Consider the following 18,230-nt stretch of genomic DNA (forward strand, 5'->3'; position numbering starts at 1 on the left):
ATTTCTTCTAATTACACATTTTTTAAAGGAAGCGTTACTAAAAGCCTTGGTAACTTGATTTTTCAGTGATAGCCTTAGTATTTCAGTTGTATTTTTTATTTGCTCTGATAAAGGAATGATGAATTAATAGTTAATTTAGTGTGGAAAGGTTTAGTTATTCTATTAGCACTAGGTTTTTCACTATGATGTGGCTTAAACACTTGAAAACAGGCAAGGCAACCAAAGCCTGAGAAACTTGCAATAAAGATGATGCCAATGATGCAATAAATATGTCTTCCAATATTTTCAGCTGTTCCAATTTGTGGGTTTTTATTATTAAAATATTGAAGCATCTATAAAAGAAGTCTCTGAATGAAGCCTGTAGCAGGGTTGAGTATCAGTGGAACTATTGGCAAAATGGGAGCCAGAAGGGCTCCTGAGGTGGAGTGTCCCCGAGGAGGACACTGGGGTCCCTTATAGACTCCAGATGTTTTTACAGGCACTCTAGCCGAGTCCAGACAAGCTGTTATTTCATCCTTTACTGAATGTGTATTAGTATCCACATTATCAAGGCCTAAAATATGTCTGAAGTGGCTAAAATATGTAAGGTGTAAATCTTAACTTGCCACAAGATGAGAATGTTGCAATACTGAGAATTTACCTCACCTTAGGTATAGTTCAAGTTGGAAAGGCCTTGTGGAGCCTATGGTCTCCTCTCCTCTTTGGAGCAGGGCTGAGGTCTAAGTCAGTCAAGTCATTCAGTCAAGTTCTAAGACTCTTCAGGGAAAGAATTCCTGCTGCCTCTTCGGGCAGCCTGTGCTGGTGCTTTACCTCCTCTTGGAAGGCAGGGGCTGGAACCACATCACTGGAACATTCTGGTGGGATCCAGAAGGAAGTCATAGACCAGGAGCAGGCAGAAACCTGAATTTGTGCAAGTCAGTTTTTTGTTCTCCTTTGGAATGACTGTACAGTCTTGATCAGTCTAATTTTCTTCCCCAAGTGCTTTGAAATCCACATGTAACAGGCACCACAAAACCAAATTGCATGAGAATAGTTGATGTCACTTTTAGGCTGCTTGGGCCACCCAGGGCAGTATTTCAACATTTTTAAAGGCTGGAATGACTGACAAACCACCTAGGAAACTCTGTAAAAACCTTGACATGTTCTCCTGGGTCTGGTGTTAGTGTTGGTCAAACAGAGGGTGTCAGGGGTGTGAGGATGAGGCTCTAATGGCAGCTTGATCAGCCAGCAACAGTTTACATGTGCTCCTCCAGATCTGACCCCGGCACTGCGCCAGGGCTGCACTGGTGGGAGCACAGCAGAGCAGGGACTGGGACTGTGGAGAGGTACAGGGCAGGTGCCAGGGTGTGCAGGGAGGTACCAGGGCAGGTATCAGGGATGCAGGAAGTACCTGAGCAAGTCCATAAGGGATACAGGAGGTACCTGAGCAGGTGCCATGGATGCAAGAAGTACCTGAGTAAGTCCATAAGGGATGCAGGAGGTACCTGAGCAGGTCCGTAAGGGATACAGGAGGTACCTGAGCAGGTGCGGGGGATGCAGGAAGTACCTGAGCAGGTCCATAAGGGATACAGGAGGTACCTGAGCGGTTGTGGCTCCCGCGGGCAGCAGGGGGCGCAGGAGGCCCCAGGACGGCCGCGCAGGGCGGGCCGCGGCCGGGGCTGCCCGGGCACCGCCTGATCGCGGGGCGGGCGCGGTGCGCGCGGGGCCGGAGGGGCGGCCGCGGGGCGGAGGGGCTGGCGGGGCCGGCGGCGCGGGCGGGCGGGCGGGCGGGGCGGGGCGGGGTCCTCGCGGCCCGGTGAGGTCACTCTTTGTGGCGGCGGCTCCAAGATGGCGCCGGTGCTGGCGGAGAAGAAGCTGCTGGGGCCGGACGGGCCCGGCGGGGCAGAGCTGCCCGGCGAGGAGGACGAGGGACAGAACCTCTGGTGAGCGCCCGCGGCCGCTGGGGCCTGCACGGCGGGGCGAGCCCGGGCTCCGCCGGGCCGGAGGGGAGCGCGGGCCCTCGGCCGGGTCGGGGCCGCGCTCGGGCCCCGCGGCTGGCGGCGGGGCTGGGGACCCCGGGGTGCGTGACGGGAGTCCCGCGGGTGCAGGGACGGGAGAGCGGGGTGAGGCAGAGCGGGAGAGGGGGGCCCGGGACCGCGGCTCTGCCGGACATCCGCGGGGCAGCTCCGGCAAAGGCGATCTTGTGGTGTTTCGGCTTTTATTTCTAAAGAACGCTTTAAAAAAATAACTATAGTGGCAGAAAGGCGTATATCGAATACGGCAATCGATTGTGTTGAGAGTTAGTTGAAAAGTAATGTTCTGTAGTATTGTGGCCTCATACAAGGGAGAACTTTAAATGTTCCTGCTTGTGGTTTAGAAATCATGAAAGCTCCTCTCTAGAAGGTGGGATGCTCGTGGTGGTTTCGCGTGCAGTTGGCCTGTGGCTATGCTAGTAGCCCTGCTCGTACACAGCCCGCATGTGCCGGACTGTGGGTGCGGATGTGCTGAGCTCATGGTGCTGTCACAGCCGGCGCTCGCTCCGGGCCGTGCCGTGCTGTGCCGCGGGATAACGCGGCCGCTGTGCTGCTTCCCCAGGTCCTCCATCCTCAGCGAAGTCTCTACACGGTCCAGATCTAAATTGCCATCGGGCAAGAATATTCTTGTTTTTGGTAAGTAACACATACAACCAGCTGGGTGTTTGTTGCTTTTTTTATTTGTAGAAACAAATATTGTGTATTTCAATCGTAGATTGGAGCAAACTGACACATGTTTTTTTTACAACTGGGTTATGTAATTTGATCTGTGGTCTTGTCTTCATGCTTATAGATCTACTTTCTCTTTGATTTCCACTATTAGAATTATAGCCTATTTTAAGTAGTAATAGAGAATAAGATAGTTCTTCATTCTTACTACTCTGGTATAAGCCATTTGTTGTAGCTGAAATACTTGAAAGAGAACAGCAAATAACTGTGATTCAGAAGCATACAAGGATGCTTCTCATTAATTAAGGAAGTTGTGAAAAAATCTTTTCTCTGAAGTTGAATATAATTCTGAAGGTGTCTTTTTCTCTACAAACTTACTGGCAGGTGATGATGGTTCAGGCAAAACCACACTTATGGCTAAAATACAGGGAGCAGAGCATGGCAAGAAAGGAAGAGGACTGGAATACTTGTATCTGAATATTCATGATGAAGACAGAGATGGTAAGTTTGTTTCAAATGCAATATCTTTAATTAAGTAGCTGCCATGCTATACTAATAATTGTGGTTTGATGAATGTGTTCTGGGCTATGCCCCAGTAGCTGCTTCAGCCTGGCGTTTTGGAGCTGTGCACATTTCTGTGCAGGGAAAGGTTTCACAGTCAATATCCGTCCCCCCTGTTCTCCCTTCTGCCCCTCTGACAGCCTGACCTGTGCCTGGGGCAGGGGGGCTCTGGACATCTAGGAGAGATCCTACCAGTACCAAAATCCCTTAATAAACTATCCCTTTGCTGATAGTGACTGTGTAGCAATTGTAGTGGCTTTGCTGTGGCTACTTTGTGACTAGAGAAAGACAGGGATTCATCCATGAGAATTTCATGCTCAGCATGGATTTCTGGGCACGGGCTTTGATGCTTCTCATAGGGGCTGTGCGTGGAATTTTGGTTAGCTGCAACAGATGTTTTGCTCTAGCTGACTGAGTGAAGAACAGAACTTAGTCAGAATTAGTGTTTCCTTTTCTCAAGTTGGAGCTGGTCTCTTTGCCCCTTGTCTTTTTGTTGCTGCTGCTGATCTTTTGTCTCTACTTTGTGGAGGGAGATTATGCCAAGGGATCATTTAAAAGCAGGCCTCATGATCATACTCATATTTTTGGGCAGGTTGGGGACAGGAAGAGATGAGGAGTGAGTTCATTATCTTTGCTCCTAAATCTGCCTCTGCTGATCTCATTTTGGGCAACCTCCTTCGGTTGATTTGTCTTTAAAAATGGGGAATATAAGTCTTACTATTCATGACATCCTTCAGAGCTCAGAATAGGGAAGCAGTGGTGGTGGTTCATCCCTGTTCCTGGGAACAGCCAGACTAGGAAGATCCTATAATGGTATTTTGAAACTGGAGATGCACTGAAGGATTGCAGGAGTGATTAAGTGCCGTATGTGACTGGTTGTTATGGAGATTGGGCCTGCACTCACATGGCAGAAAGCTGCCTTTGGGTACTAAGTTAGGCACAATGAAAGGATGAGTACATTGCCATATCTTCGGGGGGCCTCCTTGCAGTTCCAAAAAATCTTTTGGACTGTAGTTGTAAATCCTGAGCCATTCTTGGTTTCTGCAGGTTCTGGGTGTAAGTGCTTTTCCACCATGCACAATCTGCTTTAGTTCTGCACTAAACAGTTCAGGGGGAAAAAGCCCCTGTGATTAGGAGGGCTCAGACAGCCTGTGTCATCAGGTTTCTTGCAGCTTCAAAGGAGATGCTATTACAAGCAGAAAAATGTTTGCTGTGCTATTTTTCCTGGTGTTATCTATCAAACCTCAAGTATGTCCCTACACTGGAAATATTTTAGAGCTGTTCTTGAATGGCTGAAAGTGATAAATATTTGAAGTGATTAGGAGAGTCCTGTCATAAGAACTCGGGCAACCTAGCAGGAAGAAAAAAAGAGATCATTTTAACTAACTACAGGCTCAGCTGGCCAATTCAGGTCTTCACACATCCTCTAATGGGTGTGTTAGGAGCTAATAATACATGCCTTTTTCCTTTCTGTCTCATTAGTGTCATCCACAAGCAAAATAAATAGCAAAGTGGGTCAGGACCTCCCAGCAGGCAGAGATAACACTCTTTCTTCTCTAGGACAGGTTTGGATTTGGTTTTTAAATTCTCTGTGTGCTTCAGATGACTGTATGTTCATGTACAGATTAGGGAACAAAACCTTTATAATTGACCCACAATTCTGGAAGCTCAGGGTAGGCATTCAGGAGCAGATGAGTGGTACTGAGGGTCTCTGCTTTTTATTAGACTCCAACCTAGCCAAGACCAGATCACAAGGATTTCCAGTGGTGCCAGATCAACACTGGTAACTGAAACTCTGCAGTGGAATGAGATAATCTCAGCTTCTTTCCCAGGTGATAGAAGATTTATTTACTCTCTTTGTCTTATTCTTCTTCATTTCAGATACATTTACTCTGTCCAGGAGAAGTATTTTCCTCACAGTGCTGAGTCATTCATTATCTACTTCCCACTTCCCCTTGGAAACCTTAAGGAAAATATGTTGTTTCCTATGCTGTGGCCTCCTGTCCCCCTTCCTCTTCAAAGGGTGTTTGAACCTGGCTGCTCCTATATCTAAAATAGAATTTTTTTTGATTGCTGGATGCAGTCGTAGTTTACAGTTTCTTTCCTCCTAAAGATAAACTCAGCTATTAAATTGTTCTTTTCAGCTTGTAGAAAAGTTTAACAAATGCCTAGGAAGCATCTCTGCCTTGCAGACCCCCTGTGGTTCACAGAAGTGCCCACACACTGTGTGGTTTTCCCTGTCCCCTGCTGGTTTCCTGGCAGCTGGATGCACAAGGGCAGTGTGCTGTATCCAGCTGCTCCAGCTCTGCCAGGTGTCACTGCTCAGTGGGGCACGTGGACTTTGGTCCCAGGACTCTGGGTCACTTAGAATCTAAGCCTGCTACTGTCTGAAAAGTCTCTTTCTTAGGGAAAAAGATACATTTTTATTTTAAAGATATATTTTATCACTGTCCCAAATGCTGCTTAGACCAAGGCATTTGCTCAAGAAGAGGTTTGGAGAGACCTGAGAAGTAATCCTGGGAGAGAGGATTCTGCTAAATCCTCAACTGCATTATCCTTGGAGCATAAGGCTGCTCCTGCATCCATGACATCATAGTTCATCTGGATGAAAGCATTTATAGCACTGCCTGCAAACTTAGCTTGGAATATTAACTGACCTTGGAGCTCATGCCCCAGAGTCCTCCATTCATAGAATTTCTCAGGGAGTGTAGCAAGTTTCAGTTTTTTGCCTGTCTTTATGATGAACAGATGTTTTTTGTTTCTACTGGTTAGTCTTCTTTTTAAGACCGAGAATCTGAATTTGTAGGAGGTAGAAGAGAAGCTGTTCATAATTTTCCTAAAGGATCTGTGTTTCCAGAGGAGCTTTCAGAGGCCCTTGCAGAGCTAGGGCAGAGTTACAGTGGGGATGTAGAGCAGAACAGGGAGCCAGACTGCATGGCCTACTCTGAGCTGTGTGTGTCAGCTGGAGCCACAAGCACCACAGGGACAGTTCTGACCTGCCCAGACTGCAGGTGCACCTCTGCTGTGCCCAGTGTGCAGGGAAGAGCCATTCTGGAGTTGCATTCTTACTTGTAACAAAATCAAGCAGTCTTGGGTTTTGCCTCAGGTTTGGACTTGCCTCAGCCATATCATATGCATATTCCAGGTGAACCAGTTTTTCCAGATTGAGCCAAGTCTTGCTGCTGCACTGGTTTCTAATGGGAAAATTGTCTTTTTTTTTTTTTTTTGTCAGCATTTTTAAAGTTGTCCTCTTGTAATTTTTCTCCTTTTTTGTTTCTCTTCACAGTTTGAGCAAGGGATATCTAATTGCCACTGATAACTTTTTAATAGATGCAGATGTAATTGCAGTTCACAGGATCAACCACGTGCAATAAAAATTCATCAAAGCTGGAAAATCTTTTTCAGGACTAAAGGGATAAAGGCATATTGACAGGATTTAGAGATGTGATTTTATCAGCTTTTGTAATAGCCTGTAATAAGTAGCCCCTGTTTTTCCAACAGGATCTGGTAATTGTTTGCTCTGGTTTTGTATGTTGTCATGGCCAGTAAGAAGGGCCCAGTTAACATTCATGACTAAGTAGGAGCTTGATGTGGTGCTGACAGAGCAGGAATTTACCATTGTCCTTGCCAAATTGTGAGCACCTGGTGCTGTTTCTTAAATGTGTTTTATGTTTTAGCAAATGTAATCACAAGACATTTCTCTGTCCTGTTAGAAAGGAGCAAAACCTTTCCTTTACATACAGTGTTATGTTTTTTTTCCTAAAGTACATTTTAATGTGAGTGCGACGCTTGCAGGCTTCCTGGCAGGTTGATTTTGAGTGATAGTTTCACCTGCTTTCTAGTTCCACCTGCATCCTAGTTCCAGTCTGCATTCCACATGTTAAGCAAAAATTAAATCTTTAAGGGGAGCAAAGGTGCATAGCAAACAAAACAATTTTAACCTTAGATACTGGCTTTAAAACATGACTTAGAAACAGTGAATTTGGATATTACTAGTTTTTTTTACTTACCAAGGTGTGAAAGTCTTTTCCTGCAGAGTATTCCCCACAGGACAATCTATCAGTGCTGAGAAGAGCTGTAAACTTGCATAAACTATGGATAGATTTGCATTAGGATTTCAAAACTTCATTCATGCTCCAAGGAGACATTTGTACATACACACAGTCCCTGTCTATTAATAACCTTTAGCTCATAGAAAGCTCATGGGGATTTTATTTACTGGGAGGCTGCTGCTTTAGGGCATGTACACAGGATGTTTCTAGAATGCAGAGAGTCCCGCACAGATGTTTCATTTACTGTTGTGTAATAGCAAACCTGTAAATGTCTTCACACTGTGTATTACCTTGCTTTCTGTTTTTCCAGATGTTTCCTAGACCTTCCATCTGACCTCAGAGGTCTTTGGGAGCTTTAGATTCAGACCTCCAGTGCTGTGATGCCAGTGATTGGTGTCCTGGAATGGGATGAGGGAGGGGAGCAGTGCTGGGTGTGCACAGGTGCATTTCTGAGCTCCACAGGGCTTACCCTCACTGACCACTGGAGAGTGAATCGAGGGGTGCAGCTGGCAGGGAGAGGAGCTCACTGCTATAAGTTCACAGCATGGCTGTTGGCCTGTTTGTGTGGTGGCTGATGTTGGAATGTCTTCGGACAGCCCAAAAGAACTTAAAACAAATGCTAAACGTAGACTGCCTACATACAACACCATGATGAGATGTCTGGAACTGGGCTGCTCAGTAATTTTGTCCAAGGCTGATTAAACATGTAGAATGTATACATCTGTCATCTTTTCTTCTTCCAGATTTCTTAGCCAAGCTTTTGCCTTTTTCTGGAGTCAGGAGTGGTGGATCCCTTCCTAGAATAAAGTTATGATAGCCATAGTAACTGGATTTATTTTGTAAAGCTGAAAGATTCAGGACACAGAAGTACAGTGAGGCATGGTAATGATGAAGCTCAGTAGCTGCTTTGAAAATCTGGGTTCTGTAGTGGCTGGTTTGCAGATCTGTGTGTTTAAAAAGTCACATATTGTGTAAGTAGTGCAAGAGAAATTCACTGTTCCCTCTGGATAGCTGTTATAAAACAGGAAATACTTAGGGAGAGGTACTAGGAAGAGTCTAGAAGATAGAAACAATGGAGTTGTTTCTCTTCAGCGGGATATTCTGAGAATAATCTCCTTCTGTCTTTCTCTCTCTCTCCATGGTACCTGGTACATTATTTCTGGAGGAAACTCCTTTTTCAGTTCTTATACTCTTGCCAGGAGTTCAGTTTTGGGGTAAAATGCCAGTGGTCTGACCCAGCTGATCTCCCTCTTCTCTGCCTTGCATTCCAATAAACTATTCAGTCACCCTCAAAAACACTTGTGGGAGAAACACAAGAGCTGCAATACCAGGTCATTTCTCCAATGCTGATTCTGTCAGGAGCCTGCAGAAGGAGCCGGTGTTGTCAGTGTGAGTTAAGACCAGGTGGCACAACCTTGTTGGGAAGGTGGGAAGTTCGTCCTGTACTTGCTCCTCCCACTCCTGTGCTAGAAACTTAAGCTGCTTATTACTGGTATCTTGTTTGCAGCTTATTTCTGCTGGGAGATTTCTTGAGTGTGTGAAACCAGCATATGTGTCTGGGAGACACCAAGAGCAGTGTTCATCCCCTGCTGGGCTGGGCCAGGGCCACCCTTTGGGCCTGTACTTGCACATCCCCTGTTTCTAATGCAGGACTGTTGTGCAGCAATTAAAAACTGTCCTGACAGCTGTCCTGAGTAAAAGCTCAAGAACAGAAATTATTTTTTTGAAGGAAATTGTTCTGAACTCAGAAGGGAAAGCATTTCTGACTAATACAGGCATTTACACAGGAACCTGTCTTGTGAACAAGCAGGCAAAGTATGCTGGTAGCTGGGCCTGCTCCTTCCACTGAACACTGATGCTCTCACCTGGTCACTCCCAGCCTGGCAAAGCAAACCCTGCATCTGCTGGGTTCCAACTGTACCTTTCCTTTCAGATCACACTCGCTGCAATGTCTGGATCCTGGATGGAGACTTGTACCACAAAGGGCTGCTGAAGTTTGCAGTTTCTGCTGAATCCCTGCAAGACACCATCGTGGTCTTTGTTGCAGATATGTCTAGACCTTGGACTGTTATGGAGTCTTTACAGAAATGGGCCAGTGTCTTGCAAGAACACATTGATAAGATGAAAATTCCTCCAGAAGAGATGAGGCACATGGAGCAGAAATGTAAGTCTTTGTGCATCCATACATTGCTGTTGGTTTTTTAATTAGCTCTCACAACTTTTGTTGGATTTCTTTGGGTCAGTGTTTTGAGAATGGGTTGGATAAGAATTACTCTTAAGTTTTAATTGCATCTCTAATTCAAATGGGCTGTGTTAGGCTTTAAAGCAACTCTTCCAGTTTTGCTGTGCTGACAAAACATCAGAAGAATTATTGGTCTAGATCCTGAGCAATAATGAGATTTTGATAATTTTATTTTTTAAAAAGGAAATTTAAAACAATAACTCAATAAAATGACAATTTCAATTTTTAAAAGAGAGTGACAAGATTCAGTGATGAAGTGAGCTGTCTGCTTTGCTGTGATATCTCAGCCAGGTCCCATTCCCATACTGTGCTTGTCTACAGAAGGTCTCTCTGCCCTTGTTTTTCTGGTGGTTCAGGCTGTGAACCTGGTGCAGCTAATTGTGTCTCACTGCAGCCATTCTTACCCTGTGCCTTTAGGAATGTTGTATAAATTAACCTTCTTTCCTGGCATATCCATGGCAGGAAAGAATCCAGCGCTGGCAGGCAGTCATTGTTACAATATTGGATCCTGCAGCTGCTTTCCTAAAGTAGTGTTGAATGTTTCTTGAGATTTTTTTTCTGGGTTTTTTTTTTTTTTTTAATATTGAATTAGTCCAAAATAAATTCCTTTAGTGGAAAAGACCATAGCAACTTCCAGTCCTTTCAGATGAAGTAGATTTCAGACTGATCCTTTGTGGTTGCTCCTTTTTGTTTTTTTTTTTTTCCCAGGCTGGTGGCTCTTTGTGCTGGAGTGTAGAATGCTTGCAAATATAGTCTGGTAGTTTCCTGAGGTACCTTTAGGGAGCAGTGTGATGTGTTTGACCTGTGAGGACTCAGGTGTATTTGTATAGCTGATTGTCCTTTCTGGATGTTAAATATTATGTTCCCAGAAGCTTTGCGCCTACAGCATACCAGCTGGAATTTAAACTCAATGGTTGAAACCACCTGGGTTTAATCATCAGGTTACATTTCAACAAAAAGTGAAATATGAGAGTTTTTATGGGAAAACAATTGGGGGGTTTTATGTGTGTCAGAGATTTTTTGGGAATGGGAAATGGAAAGGCAGTTCTAGTATAAAAAAATCCTAATTTGCACCTTTCTGAGGCACAGCAAATGATATGGCAATCTAAATAAAGGGGGAGTTTGTGCACTTAAATTTTCCTTTTGAAAAGAGGAGCTTTTCAGCCTTCCCTTCAGAGTGCATTTATGACAAAGCTTGAATGGCCTGTCTGAGGAACTTAGACGGCTTTTCAATAGTGGTATCTTAGCAAATTCTAAATTAAAGTACCACAGAAACTCCTGGTTTGTTCTGAGCTCTCCTGGAGTCAAGGGAAGAAGAGGAGATAGGAGAGGAGCTAAGTTCCCCTGTGCCTGGCTCCAGTGCCATCCCCTGGCTCAGCTGTGGCACACAGGGCCCTGATGTCTTCAGATTTCCATCTCCTATTCTCAGGCCATGTGCAAGACAGTCGTGTCACTTGGACACACCTCTGGCTTCTTGCAGACTGTCCCTAGGGCCAGCTCTGTGCTCAGAACTTTGGTTACCATGGTCTGTAATTCTCTTAGCAGCCCATGCTGAGGAGAGGCCCATTTTAACTGTGTCAGGGTAATGTACTGGGCAGGGTAAAGCACATATGCCTGGTGACTGCCTTGGGACTGCTGCCCATCCTAAAGCTACACAGCAAAGTTCTCCTTACTGAAATCTTGCTGCCTGTGCCTCCTGGGGTAGGCTGCCACTTAGAAAATGAAGTCACTGGGTTGCAACGGCCCAAATATGTAAAAACTGGATAATAAAGTGCACATGAGAACAGTTGAAACATAGAAATGGAGTGCAGAGTGGTGGGATGTGCTGAATTTAAGCTCCCTGCAGCATAAGACCATGTGGATGGATGTGTTTCCTGACTTCACCTGCAAGAGTATTCCCTTACTCCTGTTCTTCCATCCCAAGCTGAATGTCCACAGTGCTTTCCCTGGCTGTCACACTTAGCACCCTGGGGAAACACTGTCCAGTCCTGCCCCACTGGCATCCACTGGAAGTACTGCAAGGTTGTTCCTTCTCCATTGCTAAGGTCCTAAGAGTTTCCAGAGATGCCTTTGTTGGCTCACTCTTGTCAGCACAGGTGGACTTTGGACTGCTTGTTTCTGCAGGCGGGGTTTGGGAGGCCTTTCTGCACCCAGCCCTTGCTCCTGTGTTTGCTGTTTGAAATTTTTACTCTTGGCTTGCCTGGCTGGATGAGAAACATCCCTTTGCAGTTAAAGAGCTTCCATAATGGGCAGCACGACACACATGGAAGCAACAGGCTGCCTTCTTGGGACTGTACCCAGAGCATTGCCTGCCTCCACTCCCTCCCATCACTGAGCTGCTCTGGGGGTTCTTAACTAAGAGCTTAGTTAGTGTGAAGTCAGGTGCATAATGTCAACTGTGCCCATTTAATTCAGGCTCAATTTGGATAAATCTTTATTTAAATAATGCATATTTGAATAATTGTTTCAGGGAAGATGTGAATGTTGCCTCCCTGTTTAAAACAGCAGAGCAGATAACGGTGACTGTCAAGAATCATGAACTACAGAAAAGAGGTGTACTGGTAAAATGGCAATTGCACCAATGACCTCTGGGGTGTTTGAAGATAAAGAATTGAAACACAGTAACATGTTTTTGCCAATTGTGTACTGTCTCTTTCAAGCTGAATTAATTTCAGATTGTCTATCTTTTTGCTTTTTTGGTCTGACACAAAGCTGAAAGATTTCTTAAGCTAAAAGGTGAAAAAAAATAGTTTATCCAGGTATCTTTTGTCTAGGAATTCTTTTCACAAGACTAACATTTTTTAATGATCACTAAAAATTGGGCACAAAAAAGCTAAAAGTGACTGTGAAACTTTAAAGACTCTAAATATGGAATGATTGTCTCAGAAAAATACTCTTCATTTTTCTCATTCTGCTGTTCAGGGCCTTTGGTATTTATCCCTTAAGTTGTAGCATTTGCCTGCATTTCCACATTGCAGTCAAGAGCGCTCCAAGCCTGACCATATTACTGCTGCTGGAACAACCAAACCTAGTAATTGTGGATTGATGTCTCAGTGGTGCTTCCAGTCAATGCATGTCCCGAGGGATGCAGCAGTTTTTGGTGGAGTTACCTTGCAGTGCCTGGTGTGAACAACAGGAACAAAACTGTTTGCTGGGACCTCGATTTCATTTGCTATGTTCAAAGCAAAACTCCAAAGAGCCACAAGTTTGGTAGATAAATCAGCACGTTGTACTGGAGGTGTGATTTTAATGGCACATCATCACCTGGTGAGAACTTTTTAAACGTAATAGGCCATTCAGAGTACTCAGCCTTAGTGATGGGTGGCAGAATTTAACAGATTTCCAGAGCAACTGTTGCTTTTCTGGCTTCCTATTTTATGTGCATCATCTTAGGGGTATTTCCTGCTGAAAAACCTTAAACCAAAGTAATTTTCACTACTTGGTAATAAAGAAAGGAATGTTTTTGCATACCATATAGAAGATGATTCCTCAATTAGAAATGTGTGGAGGAGATAATATTCATACCTCACTAGAAAAAAAAGGAAATTTAAAGATTTTAGGAGCTGTTTGGGTGCACAACTTTATGTCCATTGAAAGCCTGAGAGTGGAGCTCAGAAGAGACATAGCTATGGGAGGTAAGATAAAATATGAAAATGCTGCATGTCAAATGTTTTTAACTACAGTGAGCTGCTTTATTACCTTGTGAGAGTGCAGTTTGTTCATCGGGGCATCTCACAGTGCCCACGTTCACTTGGATTTAACAGGACTAAATTCTGAGGGGAATGAGGGGTGAGTGGAAGCCTGGAGCAGTGTTCAAGAGACTGTTGCTGACAGGCACTCACACTTGTTCCTGAGTTAAAGTGGTGTCTATGTGCTCAGGTGCTGTAGTCAGAGGTTCTCTCTCTGGCTGGTACCTTCTGTAACTTGGCAGTTGTTCAGACCTGCCCCTGTTGGCCCCAGAGCTGTGTCCCACAGCTCCGTGTCTGGCAGGGATTAATGCCAGGCCGTGTGCATCCCTGGGAATCCACACAGAGCTCAGCTCCACACCGAAGGGTTTTCTCCCTTTGTGTGTGAGGTGTGGCCTTGGTGCTGCTGCTGGGTCCTGCTGACTCTTGGAGACAGGGGGAGGTGGGAGTTGTGGCTCTCTGGGATTGTGTCCTTCATTCCCATTCAGCAGAAAGTCATGAGGATGAAGCCATCAGACCTCTGAAATTCCCATGTCGCATTTGCTCTTTCTTGCATTTCTAAAATTCTTAGAGCATCTTGTGTTTTCTCATGTTGTTGAGTGTTACTCTTTTCAGGAGAGCCCTTTTTTTCCCCCAAATTTGAAGGGGTTTATGCTCCCAAGTATCTCAGTAAAGGAAAGATTTTGCTTTGCTATGAACAAAATCCAGGAAAGGAATCCTGTCTGATTATAATGCTGTGGAAATTAAGAGCTGTATTGTTAAATAGTCTTTTCTCTGCGATTAAGTCAGAGAGCCTCCTCTGAACCATTGTGGGAGATGCAGATGGTGTTCTTTAAACTGCTCTAATACACTTGGCCTCAATAGTAAATAGTAATGGGAAAGCTAATAAAGTAAAGAGGTACTTCAAAAAACTCCTTTTCTAGTTAAATGCTTTTGGTGAGATAATAAACATGTGGAATGTGCAGAATGTATGATGGAGCTTTGATTTGCTGTAGCTAAGAAACAATCCTGGAGGAAGCATCCTTTGGAGCACTGCTCTGTCCTCTCCACAAGAAGGCACTGCCTCCCCATGGTAAAAGCAACTGCATTTCATTTTCATTTGTTTGTATTTCCTTGCTCCCTGGTATATATTGAATTGGTGATTGGAAGTCTTATAGTCCATATTTCCTGGCATATATTGGTCTTATGGTCTATATTAAGTTTAGGGGTTTTAGACTTTTGTCAGGAGTGGAGCTTTCTTCTTTTCCACAAGAATAAAACACTTTTATATTTCAGCTAAACATTGTAGATTGTGCAGCTTTGAACAGAAGAGTTTTCTGATTTGCTCTTCCTTTCACTCACCCATACCATTGCAGGAATGGTTCCTGTTTTGAAAAGGTACCATGAGTTCTTTTTGCCAAGTTTGTATAAGAAACTTCCCTGAGGTTTTACCACTTCCTAAAGCTTAGGAGGCCTGCAGTGCATTGCAGTTCCTTCCCTGGCACATGGAGGGTGTTCTGAGCAGCCTCTCTGTGTGGCTAGGCTGTGCACTGGTGGCTTTTCTGCGTTTTCCTCGCTGTCCCTACGGTCACTCTGCTCCCACTGCTTCTAAAATAAAGGAACCTTTGTGGGAGCAGATACGGAGTTTGTTTGGCTCTTTCCCTGAGGGTTCCTCGTGGCTCAGTGAGGAGGAGGAGAGCCCTGGGCCTCGGGGCAGTGTGTGCCTGGAGCAGCCACAGCCAGGACAAAGATTTAGAGGGTCAGTGGCTTTGGTCTTGAATAAAAGATGTTCAAGTGTAGATAGCAGCCCAGATTTGATAAAGCATGTGTGGGCTCACAGTGCATTTCCAAAATGGCCTTAATACCATTCCTTAGGTGCTTCAGTATTGGATAGTATTCAGGATTATTGGAACACTCACTGTTGCCATAAAATTAAAATACTGAAAACATAAAAGACATCAAGTTTCCTATAGACCCCACTGTAGTTTTCCAGAAAACTACAGACTGAGTCTCTTCAGGTAGCCTGCAGAGGCCCTTGAGTCTGTGTTTATGCAGGTAGGTTTTATGTTTCTAGCACTGCATGCCTGTAACAGAAATATAGAGTAATAGGAACGCCAGTAATTGTTTGTAAGAAAAGGTGGCTGTTTCAGGTTGGTGTCTTCTGTGTAGATTTACATTTTCACCATGCTTTCTTCCACAATAGGTACAAATTGCAGGGTAAGGGATGTGTTGCTAAACCACATTTATGTTTTCTGTTTTCAACTGCCCTGTAATGAATTATTCAGGAATATGCATGTGTACATACTGTAGCTCTTACATATAATTGTGATTATTTATAATGGCTCCAGATCCCACTTGATTTAGCTTCCTGTAAGTTTTGATGGAGGAGTGTTAGGGTGTTGGATAGGGCAACAAGACTTAACTTGCCTTCAGTTCTCATTTAAAAAAAAAAAATCCTGAAATTTCTAGTTAGTTGTAATTAATTATGGTTAAAAAAGAATTAGTTCTTTTTTTGTAGCCTAAGAATCTCTCTCTTTTACTAGTTATAAAGGAGTTTCAGGAGTATGTAGAACCTGAAGAAGGCTACCAAGGATCACCACAGAGGAGAGGCCCCTCATCTGGCCAGGAGGATGAACATGTTTCCCTGCCCCTCGGAGACAACGTGCTGACTCACAACCTGGGCATTCCTGTGCTAGTGGTGTGCACAAAAGTGAGCCTCTGCTTCTCTTTGCTGCTAGCAAGGGTTTCATTACTTCTCTGTTAAAGGCATGCTTTCTACAGACATGCAAAATGAATTCTGGATTAACAGTGGAGGGATTTCTTTTACAAGTGAGCTTCTGCCATCAACATCAATTTTTACTTTTATGGAATAGTAATAACTTTATAAATTATATGTTAATTACTTGAGCGTTTTGTTTATTGGTGCTGTTTTAAAACCAGTGACTCAAAGTAAATGTGATGGGAGTGTGCAAGATTAAGGAAGGTGTTTTAAGATGTGCTGGGATTAATTGGCTGGGTTTTTCTGGCTTGTTTTCCTGCCTCTCCCAGTGTGATGCAGTGAGTGTCTTGGAGAAGGAGCACGACTACAGGGAAGAACACTTTGACTTCATTCAGTCACACGTCCGCAGATTCTGCTTACAGTGTATCCTTTGCTGTGCTAAGATTGCCTCTAATCTGGAAGCAAGAAGAGATGTTTTCATGTTGAATTACACATAACATTAATCCAAGAAATTGCTCTGCACGATTGCTTGGTATTTAGTTACTGGTTAGGGCGTGTGCTGCCCATACCTAACCTTAGGTAGGTATGTGTAGCATTTGTTTTTTTGAAAATGTTGACAGATGTATGAATGTCTTGGTTTGAAAGACAGGTATCTGCTAGGGAGGGCAGAACCTCCCTTTGGAATGGACAATTTGAATCCCTTCCCTCCAAATTATTATAATTTAGAAAATTAAAGGGGGTTTCAGGCAGAGGTATGGGGATAGGAATAACAGTTCTTTACTAATATGTATAACAAGACAAACAACAATAATAACTACAGTATTAAAAGTAAACAGAATTTGGGACCTTGAGGGTCTTTGTTTTGCAAAACCTGGGGCAGTCTGATTCTAGTGCGGAACTCCGAGAGCACCAAGCAGGAGCTGTGGAAAATCCTGGGCTGGTGGTAGCAGTCCAGATGAAGCAGTCTAGTTGAAGCAGTGATCTCATAGAGAAGGTCTGGTAGCCTTTGTTCTCTGCGAAAATTCTAGTGGGCAAGGGCCCAAATCCCACATTATATCCAGGTGAGAATCCTTGGCTCCTCCCTCTGGGTGGAGCATATCACAATGGGATGAGATCATTCTATGAGTCCCGCAGCAGGTCCTTGATTGCCCATGAACAGAGATAGCTCCAGGAGGGAGTTATCTATGTATGAGTCATGGGGCAAGGCATTGATGGACCCATTAGCAGTTCATGAAGGTAGTGATAGAATAGATTTTGGGCACATCCTGGATTGTAACCCAGGACAGTGAAGTATTGTATAGTTTTTAAATTATGCATGGGATTTGGACCTTTTGTTCCTTACAGAGGATTGGTCTTATATTTTCTGAAGTGTTCTTTCTTGGTCTTCCCCTCAGAATTTGCAATTTCCACGTAAGCCTGGGAGGATGGATAACTTTTGTGTATGTCGAAGAAAAGTGCCATGAGCCTTGCCCTGTTATAACCCCGTCCACCCCTGGATACAAAATGTCTCTAGTTTTGCCTTGAACTACTGCTCAAAGCTACCTCTAGTAGCTATAAATATTAACTCCTGTTTTGAAATTCTTATAATTTAGAAACTGTATCTTACCTAATTTTCCTTAACTAGGAACCCAGATGGAGCTGCCTTGATTTATACATCAGTTAAGGAGGAGAAGAACCTTGACCTGTTGTATAAGTACATTGTACATAAAACCTACGGTTTCCAGTTTACCACACCTGCCTTAGTGGTAGAGAAGGATGCAGTTTTTATGTGAGTCACTGGGACAAGCAGCACAGTGTCAGAGGGGGTTTCATTGAGCACTGCACTGCATGTTACATGAATATAAAAATAAATTGAATGGTTTGTTGTTCAAAAGCTTACTATGCAAGTCTTGTGGAAATTTAAACACCAACTTAAGTGCATATTACTGGATGCAGACTATACCATTCAAGTTTTTGTATTCTTGGAATTTAGCTGAAATGTAGGAGTGATCTGTAAGAAAATTGCCTTATTTAAGTAGAGAGCAGTAAATAAATGGTCTCTGTAGAAGCTGCACAAAAGGCAAAGCTTTCTTCTTTTTTACAGACCTGCTGGTTGGGACAATGAGAAGAAAATTGCCATTTTACATGAAAACTTCACAACAGTAAAACCAGAAGATGCATATGAGGACTTCATTGTAAAACCTCCTGTAAGAAAGGTAAAAAGGGGTTATTTCTTTCTGTACCCCAACAAATAAGTTTACTTGAATGGCTACTATTAATATTGAAGAACTCTAAATATAAATTTAACTTTTTTTTTTTTTAAATCTAAGT

The 18,230-nt window shown here is 43.8% G+C and overlaps 1 protein-coding gene across 6 annotated transcripts in view; it reads left to right on the forward strand.

Annotated features, from left to right (window-relative positions):
• The first annotated feature begins 1,812 nt into the window (after positions 1 to 1,812).
• DYNC1LI2 (dynein cytoplasmic 1 light intermediate chain 2) overlaps positions 1,813 to 18,230 on the forward strand; it is a 28,939-nt gene continuing 12,521 nt past the window's right edge. For 3 of the 6 annotated variants that reach the window (XM_062499834.1, XM_062499835.1, XM_062499836.1), the window contains exons 1-8: positions 1,820 to 1,922; positions 2,575 to 2,648; positions 3,066 to 3,182; positions 9,228 to 9,458; positions 15,745 to 15,911; positions 16,250 to 16,343; positions 17,553 to 17,688; positions 18,004 to 18,115. In XM_062499834.1, coding sequence (XP_062355818.1) covers positions 1,828 to 1,922; positions 2,575 to 2,648; positions 3,066 to 3,182; positions 9,228 to 9,458; positions 15,745 to 15,911; positions 16,250 to 16,343; positions 17,553 to 17,688; positions 18,004 to 18,115 — 1,026 coding nt within the window. In that variant the 5' untranslated portion in view covers positions 1,820 to 1,827. Of the gene's footprint in view, positions 1,923 to 2,574; positions 2,649 to 3,065; positions 3,183 to 9,227; positions 9,459 to 15,744; positions 15,912 to 16,249; positions 16,344 to 17,552; positions 17,689 to 18,003; positions 18,116 to 18,230 lie in introns of all 6 variants that reach the window. The other 3 variants (XM_062499839.1, XM_062499838.1, XM_062499837.1) reach the window with 3 other exon arrangements.

Source organism: Cinclus cinclus, chromosome 11 (genome assembly GCF_963662255.1).
Source record: "Cinclus cinclus chromosome 11, bCinCin1.1, whole genome shotgun sequence".
In the NCBI taxonomy this organism is placed as follows: Eukaryota; Metazoa; Chordata; class Aves; order Passeriformes; family Cinclidae; genus Cinclus; species Cinclus cinclus.